At 31.6% G+C, this 10,337-nt stretch overlaps 4 protein-coding genes across 4 annotated transcripts; all 4 read left to right on the forward strand.

Moving 5' to 3' along the window:
• Positions 1-515: 515 nt before the first annotated feature.
• Positions 516-2,256, forward strand: LOC145761511 (uncharacterized). Its single transcript, XM_082574587.1, has 4 exons — positions 516-780; positions 840-1,238; positions 1,321-1,368; positions 1,428-2,256. Exons 1-4 carry the CDS (start codon positions 687-689, stop codon positions 2,096-2,098), a joined length of 1,212 nt encoding a protein of 403 aa, XP_082430713.1. The 5' UTR covers positions 516-686; the 3' UTR covers positions 2,099-2,256.
• An 886-nt stretch (positions 2,257-3,142) lies between these two features.
• Positions 3,143-5,479, forward strand: LOC145761389 (uncharacterized). The gene is made up of 4 exons (XM_082574579.1): positions 3,143-3,314; positions 3,374-4,117; positions 4,200-4,247; positions 4,307-5,479. The coding sequence occupies exons 1-4, from the start codon at positions 3,221-3,223 to the stop codon at positions 5,008-5,010; spliced, it is 1,590 nt and encodes a 529-aa protein (XP_082430705.1). The 5' UTR covers positions 3,143-3,220; the 3' UTR covers positions 5,011-5,479.
• Positions 5,480-5,748: 269 nt separating this feature from the next.
• LOC145760484 (uncharacterized) lies at positions 5,749-7,241 on the forward strand. Its single transcript, XM_082574389.1, has 4 exons — positions 5,749-5,912; positions 6,077-6,163; positions 6,393-6,569; positions 6,704-7,241. Exons 1-4 carry the CDS (start codon positions 5,870-5,872, stop codon positions 6,826-6,828), a joined length of 432 nt encoding a protein of 143 aa, XP_082430515.1. The 5' UTR covers positions 5,749-5,869; the 3' UTR covers positions 6,829-7,241.
• A 1,647-nt stretch (positions 7,242-8,888) lies between these two features.
• On the forward strand, positions 8,889-10,333 carry LOC145746501 (MIP18 family protein galla-2-like). Its single transcript, XM_082564800.1, has 2 exons — positions 8,889-9,163; positions 9,926-10,333. Exons 1-2 carry the CDS (start codon positions 8,930-8,932, stop codon positions 10,181-10,183), a joined length of 492 nt encoding a protein of 163 aa, XP_082420926.1. The 5' UTR covers positions 8,889-8,929; the 3' UTR covers positions 10,184-10,333.
• Positions 10,334-10,337: the final 4 nt, after the last annotated feature.

A 10,337-nucleotide genomic window follows, 5' to 3' on the forward strand; every position in this document is an offset into this window, starting at 1 on the left:
ATTGCCTGGTAAAGATAATTAAGCTGCTGATTAAGTGCTGGCTCAGCAGGAGTTGATAGCGCTTTACTCGGGGGGGCAATGTTGGAATAGAAAGATTAAGGTGACACATTTAACTCAACAAACCATAATTAAAGAGAAAGGGAAATGTTAGCATTTAAAACATGGTTATATTTACATAGGATCGAATCTTATGCCACATTTTTATACATTATTTTGTTTTAACTAACTTGTTGGAACAGGAAGAAAATTTATGACATGTTTGATTCACTTTTTATCCCGAAGTTTAAACAACGGAAACGCAAAATAATGAAATCAACTATAAGGTTACTTAGCAACAGCATTGAGTAATTTATTGAATACTAAATCAACATCAAACCAATTATAATCTGAAATATCAAATTTAAGTTAAGACCTGGTTCAGAGTATCAAATGTTACTTTATGTTGAAATCAATAGTACTTGTTTACATCGAGGATAAACTGATAAAATTAAATTATTTGGAAACTCTGTGCAATAATTACCTGGGGATTCCCCTGGTTTATTTAAAAATAAATTTTCGATTTTTCTTTTTTTTGTTCTTCAACTTAATTTTACGGAACTAAAACCAAATCAAATACTTTAATATTTTAAAAAATAACCAGATTTTAAGTTAAATTATTTGTGAATATTTTGATCAAAGTTGACAAAATGTCTAAAACACCAAGAAGATCAAACCGAAATAGAAAGCCGTACATGCAGGATCCAAATTATTGGGAAAAATATGAAGAAATTAAAAGCCGAGGTAAAATATTTCAAAGTTTTATTCTTAAAGATTACTTTATAGTGGGATTTGTTTTACAGGTGCACAACCTAAACCTGAAAACATGAGGTCATACTTGTATAACCCTACGTCATCACTACCTACTACGTCACTTAAGTCAATCAAGATGACGTCAATGGTGGATCAATCAACGTCACCACAACCTGTTATGTCAATGGTGGATCAATCTATGTCACCACAACCTGTTACGTCAGTGGTAGATCAATTTACGTCACCACAACTTGTTACGTCACCACAACCTGTTACGTCACAGGATTATCCATATTCACCGTTTAATCCGTTTACACCAAAAACGTTAAACGAAACTTTAGGTGAAGCCGATATTGATACGATCGACATTCCAACTATAACATTCCAAGTACCATTGAATAGTCGTGACGTCACTACACAGACAGATAGTGACGTCACTACCCGAACAAGTGGGTATTAGGAGTCATAGTTAAATAAAATAAGTTTTATCGTATATATAGATTAATTTTAATTATTTTTAATTAACTTTAGATCAACTAACCGACAAATATGATCTCATGGACATCATCAACTACGAAGGTAAGTTAAGTTTTCACCTGATTCACTTGCAAATATTAAAATTCATATTTTAATTTCAGAAAAAAATTTAAAAGCTCGTGCTTCAATAAATATGAAAAAGATTCTGGTAATAGCATTAAAGCAATCGATATACGATCCAGAAATACAAAATATTTCGAATTTGGTTTCTTTGTACGAGTTTTCTTTAAAAGCAAATGTGTTGGATTCGGTTGGCATTCGGGTCAAAATAACTTTATTAATTCGAAACAAAACTCAGCTAACTGCATCACAAGTCGATTCTGTAGCTAATGATCTTCGTACCCAGAAGAAATACCTGAAGTCCATTCTATTTTCCTCGATCGCATTTTCCTTATTCGAGGATAATAACGACCCGGACAATGATGTTAAGAATATGAGGTCGTGTGTTTGGGGAATTAGTGTTTCAGTTCGAGAAATGTTGAAAGAAGATCAAAACATGAAAAGCGCTGTACAGAATCACGTGATTCCACTCATGCATGAACTTAAATCACGAGTGGAAAACTTACCTGGAGTGAACGCGGAACTCAAAGTTGTTCAACTGAGTGAATGTTTAAATTACATCGGGCATTGCGAGGAGTTTGCAGATATCGACAACTCTCAAACATTACCAGAGGTATTAATTTTTAGTGGGACGTTCAAGAATAAACGAAAATATTTATTTTATGACGATTTATTGGAAGCAGTTGGTTTCGATGATGACGAAACGTTCTAGATTTTATTAAAATTACAAAAAATAAATAAAATATTAGAACAAATTACTTTTTTAAGACTAATATGACGTCATAGTTTAATAAACAATTGGATTTAAAATGATGCAAATTGTTTTTAAAGTTTTCGCGATTGTTTTAATAAATATTTTGTTAAAATGTCGCCCGAAGTTAGTTTTGTAATTCAACTAACAAATTTAAAAGTTGTTTTAGTTGTTCAGGTTGTGAGGCTTCTCTAAAGCTTTTATACTGGTCCTACGTCATCTATTTCTACGTCATCATTTTGTTCAAAACTTTTTGTCAATCGAGTTTAAATTACTTTTTGTCTTTTTATTAAATTCCTCGATGTTTATTAAAATCTGGATCTACAATTCAGTCCTAAGCGCAATATAGAAGCAGGGAAGCAATATACCAAACTAGTCAAATCAATCTTCTTTGGTTGAAATGTTGAGTAAAAACATTTTCTTTTAAATGCAGGCTACATGTTACATTGTGCTTTGAGGATAAAGCTATTTCGTAAACAAACAAAAACATGACGTCATAATTTGACATTGTTACAAATCATGATTTAAAACCACTTAATAAACTTCACAACTTAGTTTGGGTAATGTTAGGATAGTAATTGAAGGGATAGAGCCACGTGACCAATCTTATATCGACACTTGATGGCAGATGTCAGTTAATATAAATATAATGTCGATAATTAGCCCAGAATTGCAACTGTCTAACCCAACACAACGATTAAAATACTCTTACAATATATTCAAACTCAGTACACAAGAAAACAATTCACAAAAAATTCAACAACTTTAAATCGATATTAATTTTAACAAAAGTTGGGTCGGGGTAACAAATATTACCTAATTTCTATGCTTAGACCGTGAAAGTGATTTATTTTATTGAGGATAAACTAATAAAAAACAAGATAATTTGGAAACACTGCAAATTATAACCTGGGGATTTCCCTGGTTTATTTAAAAATAAAATTACTAATTTTTACTTTTTTGTTTTTTTAACTTAATTTTAAGAAACTAAAACCAAATTACAAACTCTAATATTTTAAAAAATAATCAGATTTTAGTTTAAATTATTTGTAAATATTTTGGCTAAATATCAAAGTTGACAAAATGTCTAAAACACCAAGAAAATCAAACCGAAATAGAAAGCCGTACGTGCATGATCCAAATTATTGGGAAAAATATGAAGAAATTAAAAGCCGAGGTAAAATATTTTAAAGTTTTATTCTTAAAGATTACTTTATAGTGGGATTTGTTTCACAGGTGCACAACCTAAACCTAAAAACATGAGGTCATACTTGTATAACCCTACGTCATCACTACCTACTACGTCACTTAAGTCAATCAAGATGACGTCAATGGTGGACCAATCTACGTCATCACAACCTGTTACGTCAGTGGTAGATCAATCTACGTCACCACAACCTGTTACGTCAATGGTAGAACAATCTACGTCACCACTACCTGTTACGTCAGTGGTAGAACAATCTACGTCACCACTACCTGTTACGTCAGTGGTAGACCAATCTACGTCACCACAGCCTGTTACGTCAATGGTAGACCAATCTACGTTACCACAACCTGTTACGTCAATGGTAGAACAATCTACGTCACCACTACCTGTTACGTCAGTGGTAGAACAATCTACGTCACCACTACCTGTTACGTCAGTGGTAGACCAATCTACGTCACCACAACCTGTTACGTCACCACAACCTGTTACGTCACCACTACCTGTTACGTCAATGGTAGACCAATTTACGTCACCACAACCTGTTACGTCACCCCAACCTGTAACGTCAACACAACCTGTTACGTCACCACAACCTGTTACGTCACAGGATTATCTATTTTCACCGTTTAATCCGTTAACACCAAAAACGTTAAACGAAACTTTAGGTGAAGCCGATATTGATACGATCGACATTCCAACTATAACATTCCAAGTACCATTGAATAGTCGTGACGTCACTACACAGACAGATAGTGACGTCACTACCCGAACAAGTGGGTATTAGGAGTCATAGTTAAATAAAATAAGTTTTATCGTATATATAGATTAATTTTAATTATTTTTAATTAACTTTAGATCAACTAACCGACAAATATGATCTCATGGACATCATCAACTACGAAGGTAAGTTAAGTTTTCACCTGATTCACTTGCAAATATTAAAATTCATATTTTAATTTCAGAAAAAAATTTAAAAGCTCGTGCTTCAATGAATATAAAAAAGATTCGCGAAATGTCATTAAAGCAATCGGAATACGACCCAGAAATACAAAGTATTTCGAATTTGGTTTCTTTGTACGAGTTTTCTTTAAAAGCAAATGTGTTGGATTCGGTTGGCATTCGGGTCAAAATAACTTTATTAATTCGAAACAAAACTCAGCTAACTGCATCACAAGTCGACTCTGTAGCTTATGATCTTCATGCCCAGAAGAAATACCTAAAGTCCATTCTATTTAACTCGATCGCATTTTCCTTATTCGAGAATAATAACGACCCAAACAATGATGTTGTGAAGATGGGGTCGTGTGTTGGTGGAATAAGTGTTTCAGTTGCAGAAATGTTGGAAGATCAAAACATGAAAAGTGTTGTACAACATCACGTGATTCCACTCGTGCATAAACTTAAATCAAGAGTGGAAAACTTACCTGGAGTAAACGCGGAACTAAAAGTTGTTCAACTGAGTGAATGTTTAAATTTTATCGGATTTTGCGAGATGTTGGCAGATATCGACAACTTTCAATCATATGAAGAGGGGCTCAGATTGATGGATACGATCGAAAATAAACGAGAATATTCAGTTTATAACGATTTATTGGAAGCAGTTAGTTTCGATGATGACGACGATTTATTGGAATTAGTTGGTTCCGATGATGACGAAACATTCTAGATTTTAATAAAAATACAAAAAAAATAATTCGGGAAATTAAACCAAATTATTTTTTTAAGACAAATATGACGTCATAATATAATAAACAATTAGATTTAAAATAATGCAAATTGTTTTTAAAGTTTTCGCGATTGTTTTAATAAATATTTTGTTAAAATGTCGCCCGAAGTTAGTTTTGTAATTCAACTAACAAATTTAAAATTTATTTTAGTTGTTCAGGTTGTAAGGCTTCTCTAAAGCTTTTATACTCGTCCTACTTCATCTATTTCTACGTCATCATTTTGTTCACAACTTTTTGTCAATCGAGTTTAAATTACTTTTTGTCTTTTTATTAAATTCCTCGATGTTTATTAAAATCTGGATCTACAATTCAGTCCTAAGCGCAATATAGAAGCAGGGAAGCAATATACCAAACTAGTCAAACTAATCTTCTTTGGTTGAAATGTTGATTAAAACATTTTCTTTTAAATGCAGGCTACATGTTACATTGTGCTTTGAGGATAAAGCTATTTCGTAAACAAACAAAAAATGACGTCATAATTTTGTATAGTTACGTTTCTTTTTTAGAATAATTTTAAAAATATTAATAAAAAAGTTTTTTTATGTTTTAATTAATATTTATCTTATTGCATTTGACTTTTGCAAAGTATCTACCTGAATAAAAGTGCCTACTTTGGAATTGCTTTTCTCTTTTTTAATTATTGATTCACAGAAGCGGAAAGCATAGTCTGCGAAATTTTCCATTAACTTTAGTTTTTGTAGAGAAAGTTATAACCTGATATTTTAACATTTTTAAAGACAGATATTTAGTATAATATTAATTAAAAGACTTTTTGATCATCTTAACTTGATTAAAACGATGAATCAACTTTTAATCGTCTTCGTTTTTTGTTTTACTGCAAGTAAGTAACTTTAATTTGTTTCTTTAATATAAATTTTATAATAAAAGCAGTTATACTGTCAGACTGCCTGATTGTATAAATTTAAACACTATGAGACTGTCTGTGTCAGTCAGATGGTAAATCAAATTGTTGGTAATTAAAACTTATGAATTATTTCTTTTCAGCATTTGCGGCAAATGAAACTTGCAGTAACGATTATTGGGGCCCAGATTGTGTGAATGTTTGTGGGGAGTGCTACGTCAAGGAAGATGGTAAAATATGTTTTTATTTAATAAAAAATAACAGCTCTATTAGCGTTGTTCGCCGGTTTAAACGAGTAGTACTAAAATAAGTGCGGAAAGGACGAAATGTACAAAAGAAGATTAGGGTGAGATTATAAAAATTTTGCCTATTCCGCATTTTATAAACACAGCGAACGACGTTAATAGAGCTCTAAAAATTTATACACACATAATATTTTATTATTTTGAATATTTTTAGCAACAACCCCGAAATGCGACAGTCTCACGGGTCGATGTCCATCAGGGTGTTTGGGGGGGTACACAGGGGACAACTGTGATCAAGCGATCTGTGACAACTGTGCTGCGGAGTTTTGCTTGGCCCCAAACTTTTGTGGAAATTGCGGAAGTCTGTCGAAAGTTTCACCCAATTGTGAAGGTGAATAATTTGTCCTCGTTTTGCCTTTTTTGGCTTAGTTTAACTTTTAAATTCTCTTTGGTTATAATTTAATAATTTGAAATTATAAACACTGATTACATCATATAAGCTAAGTTAAAATTTAATCTTTTCAGACATCCGTCTTCGAGGTCTCCTTGGAGCTTTGATCGCTTTCATCACAATCACGGCTTCCATCTCCTTCTGCGGCTTCGGATCAGTTTGGTACAAGAGACGAAAGAACACTGCTGTTTCCCTCTAGTGGTTGTGTTCTCGGCTGTTCGTTTAAAATTAAATTTCACTTGAATTTGGATGTTTTACTAAAACGATATTTTATTTTTTTAAGTTTTTAATAAGTTTACCTTAAATTTGGTCACTTATAAGTACACAAGAAAAAACGGTTTTTATTTTTTATTAATTACACAAGCTTTATATTGCAAGTTTTTTGATTTTAAACATGATTTTAGTTTGTTGTAATTTTATGGATATTTATAATACTTGAGTTTAGCAAATTGTTTTTACAAATGCGGTGTTTCTGTAGCAAATTATTTAAATACTGTATCTTAAAAACCTGCTTTTACTGTTTGTGATATAATTAAAATTTGTGCTAATTAGTAATTAATTGAAATGTGTTGCAAAATTTCTAAATTAAATAAATTACACAAGAACATTAAATTCATATTGTTGTAATATCTTCTAAATATATATTAAGGAAATTTTAATAAAGTTAAAAATATGAAAAAAAACTTCTGTGAAGGTTAAATTTAAATTATGATTAAGTTTATAGCATAGTAAGTTAAATCTATAACGCCCTAAAGGCAAATATTGACATAATAAAAATCATAAATGTTAACATAAAAATTTAAAATTGTGATTTTATTTATTTACTAAACTCTTTCAAATATTTAAAGTTTTTCTGTATTAAAAGAACATAAAATTTGTTTAATATTTTAAACAGGAGTTCAAATAAGTTCAACTAACATCTGGTAATCTGTTAATTACTTTTCACTTCATTATAATTGGAATTATTTCTTCACCTTTTATAAAGTGGAAAAGTTTAACTTACAAAAGGTGCCATTTTGATCTAATACTAAACCCCTTAACAAAGTAAATTAACAACTTTTAAATAAACCAGGTTAGAAGTAAGCGAATATGTAAGATAAAACACAGCAAGAAGTAACATATGTTCTAATCATTTGTTTATGTAAGTTTACCAAATTTTTGTTAACGCCCAAATTTTACTAAGAATATCTCAAACTTTGGTTTTAAAGATTAATAACAACCCAGTAACAAGAAAGGAGTTGTATTGATTTTAAAGGTCGTTAAAATGCGGTCCTATATTTAATCCCGTATTACCAAGGGACTCATACAATGTGAATTGTAATTAAAACCAATTCAGGATTAAAGATTAGGCAACAAATGTAATAGAAAAAAATGTAATCGATATTCTGCGTAGAAATTTAAACATTTAAAAAAATATTATTTAAATTTAACATTTTAAGAACACTTTGAATTATTTAAATTTGCCCTTTTTGTTAAAATATAATTATTATGATCCCTGGTTTATAATTAATTAATTAGTAATATAAATTATTTATTTGGCTTGGCTGTTTCACATTTTAGTTACAACATCTGTTTATAAATCTTATAATTTTGCAAAACGTGTTTTGTTAGCAAAACTATTTTTTTCATTTTAATAAACAAACAACATTCAAGGATTATGACCAGGATATTAAAAAAAATTTTATTTTTCCTCAACATGATAAGTTTTTATCTTTGTGTTTAATCTATTCATAAACACTGGGTTCAAAAGCGAATAATGTGGCATGGGTGCGGCTCAAACACATAAATCTTACAACTTGTGTCTCCTGTCTTATGATTAAATGGACATACATTATATTTCCCATTGTGAACTACATAATATTTGTAGCTAAACTGTTTTTGTGGTGATGGCTTAAAATTAAAACCACTTAAACATCGCAAATAGCACTAAGGGTCCCACTAATTACCACACAGGACCACACAAGATGCGTTGAGTGTTTTAGCTGTCATTAAATAAAGACAAAATATCGACAATGGGACACTTTCTATTAACCCAGCCCTAAACTTCTTCTAGGAAATGCCCTCAGTTGCCCTAATACAAAAACACAGGCTATGCAAATTCCGCATTTTATGTTATATCTTGTGTGGTAAATGTATGGCCTGTGTGGCCCTATGTTCTCCTGTGTGGTAATTAACATCCGTAGCGTTAATTCATGTTTGTGTGTGGCTTGTCGCAGTAAACTGAAGTAAACTGAAATAATTTTTTAATTTAGTTTTAATTTTAAATAAATTTTAACTTTTAAGAAAAAAGAATTTTAAAAATGTTGTCGACAAAAGAAAACATGAACCCCCAAATTCACCAGAGCGTGACTCCCCGAGTGAGGATAAAGAACATCGACGAGTTAAATGAGGATAAACGCGATCCAATTGATGAGCGAGAAATATTTGATTTAATTCGAGATATCAATGACCCGGAACATCCTTTGACCTTGGAGGATTTAAAGGTCGTTTCCCTCGACGACATCAAGGTTATAGATCAACAAAACATGGTCAAGGTTCGATGATTTTATTTTTTATATTTTTTTATATAAATTGTTCGGCTTAAAAATCTTGGTTGGTTCCTGATGTTGGCAAATTTTTCTTGTTTTTATAGCAATAGGTTGATAGCCCCATACAGCTAACATTTAAATTGTTGTAATATGGTTACAACCATGGGCGTCAATCCAAAAAAATTTTAGTTTAATTTAGGGGGGGGGGGCAAAAAAAAGTAAAATCTTTGCTGAAAAAAGCGTTTTAAAGTGCTCCTATTAGGTTGTACTTGACTGTAAATAGTTATAAATTTAATATTTGAAAACCTCGTTAGTTTTTAGCCAGCGAAAGTACAAGTATTACGTAATATAAGGTACCAAACAATCGTTATTTGTTTCGCTACAATGCCAGTTTAGGCAATCTACAACGTGGTACGCTTAATTTATTTTATTGCATCAATAATACAGAGAAACGTGGAAACATTTTAAGCATTTATTACCTTAAATTTTTTTAGATGCGTATATAACTGTGAATTTTATGACGAAATGAATATTTTGCAAATATTCTATCAGCGCCACTTATATTTGGCACTTATTAGAATTATAAATGAGGGTGCATGCATCTCCTGCACCCCCTGGATTGATGCCAGTGGTTACAACCCTAGTCTTATATTTGCCTGCGATAATTTACCCGCGCACCATAAACGGCAGTTTTAAAATTTGTAAATCTATAAATTGAACATACATATATATGAAGCTACATTATATAAAGATGACGTGATTGTTTAGGTATTATTCACTCCAACAATACCCCATTGTTCCATGGCAACTTTGATCGGACTCGCGATCCACGTCCAACTTCTTCGAAGTCTTCCGTCAAGGTTCAAAGTTGATGTTGCCATAGCACCAGGAAGCCACCAATCAGAGAAGGCCGTGAACAAACAATTAGGAGACAAAGAGAGAGTGGCTGCGGCGTTGGAGAACAATCATCTATTGTCCGTCGTCAATCAGTGTTTGACCACCAAGACTCCGTTTTTCGAAACATAAACAATGCATTGTTATCAAATAATGCCAATATGCCCATGTTGTGGTGTTGGTAATGGTTCTCATTATTGCTTTGTTTAACAATGAGCATATAACAATGCCGTCATTGTTAATAACAATGTGTTTTTATGTCATAATCATAGTTACTATAACACAA

This window comes from Corella eumyota, chromosome 1, assembly GCF_963082875.1.
Source record: "Corella eumyota chromosome 1, kaCorEumy4.1, whole genome shotgun sequence".
NCBI classification, from domain to species: domain Eukaryota; kingdom Metazoa; phylum Chordata; class Ascidiacea; order Phlebobranchia; family Corellidae; genus Corella; species Corella eumyota.

Coding starts and splice junctions, on each gene's coding strand:
- LOC145761511 (XM_082574587.1), top strand. CDS start 687: ATGTCTAAAACACCAAGAAGATCAAACCGAAATAGAAAGCCGTACATG. Junction 1,239..1,320: donor TGACGTCACTACCCGAACAA/GTGGGTATTAGG, acceptor AATTAACTTTAG/ATCAACTAACCGACAAATAT. Junction 1,369..1,427: donor GGACATCATCAACTACGAAG/GTAAGTTAAGTT, acceptor TTTTAATTTCAG/AAAAAAATTTAAAAGCTCGT.
- LOC145761389 (XM_082574579.1), top strand. CDS start 3,221: ATGTCTAAAACACCAAGAAAATCAAACCGAAATAGAAAGCCGTACGTG. Junction 4,118..4,199: donor TGACGTCACTACCCGAACAA/GTGGGTATTAGG, acceptor AATTAACTTTAG/ATCAACTAACCGACAAATAT. Junction 4,248..4,306: donor GGACATCATCAACTACGAAG/GTAAGTTAAGTT, acceptor TTTTAATTTCAG/AAAAAAATTTAAAAGCTCGT.
- LOC145760484 (XM_082574389.1), top strand. CDS start 5,870: ATGAATCAACTTTTAATCGTCTTCGTTTTTTGTTTTACTGCAA. Junction 6,164..6,392: donor GTGCTACGTCAAGGAAGATG/GTAAAATATGTT, acceptor GAATATTTTTAG/CAACAACCCCGAAATGCGAC. Junction 6,570..6,703: donor AGTTTCACCCAATTGTGAAG/GTGAATAATTTG, acceptor TAATCTTTTCAG/ACATCCGTCTTCGAGGTCTC.
- LOC145746501 (XM_082564800.1), top strand. CDS start 8,930: ATGTTGTCGACAAAAGAAAACATGAACCCCCAAATTCACCAGAGCGTG. Junction 9,164..9,925: donor ATCAACAAAACATGGTCAAG/GTTCGATGATTT, acceptor GTGATTGTTTAG/GTATTATTCACTCCAACAAT.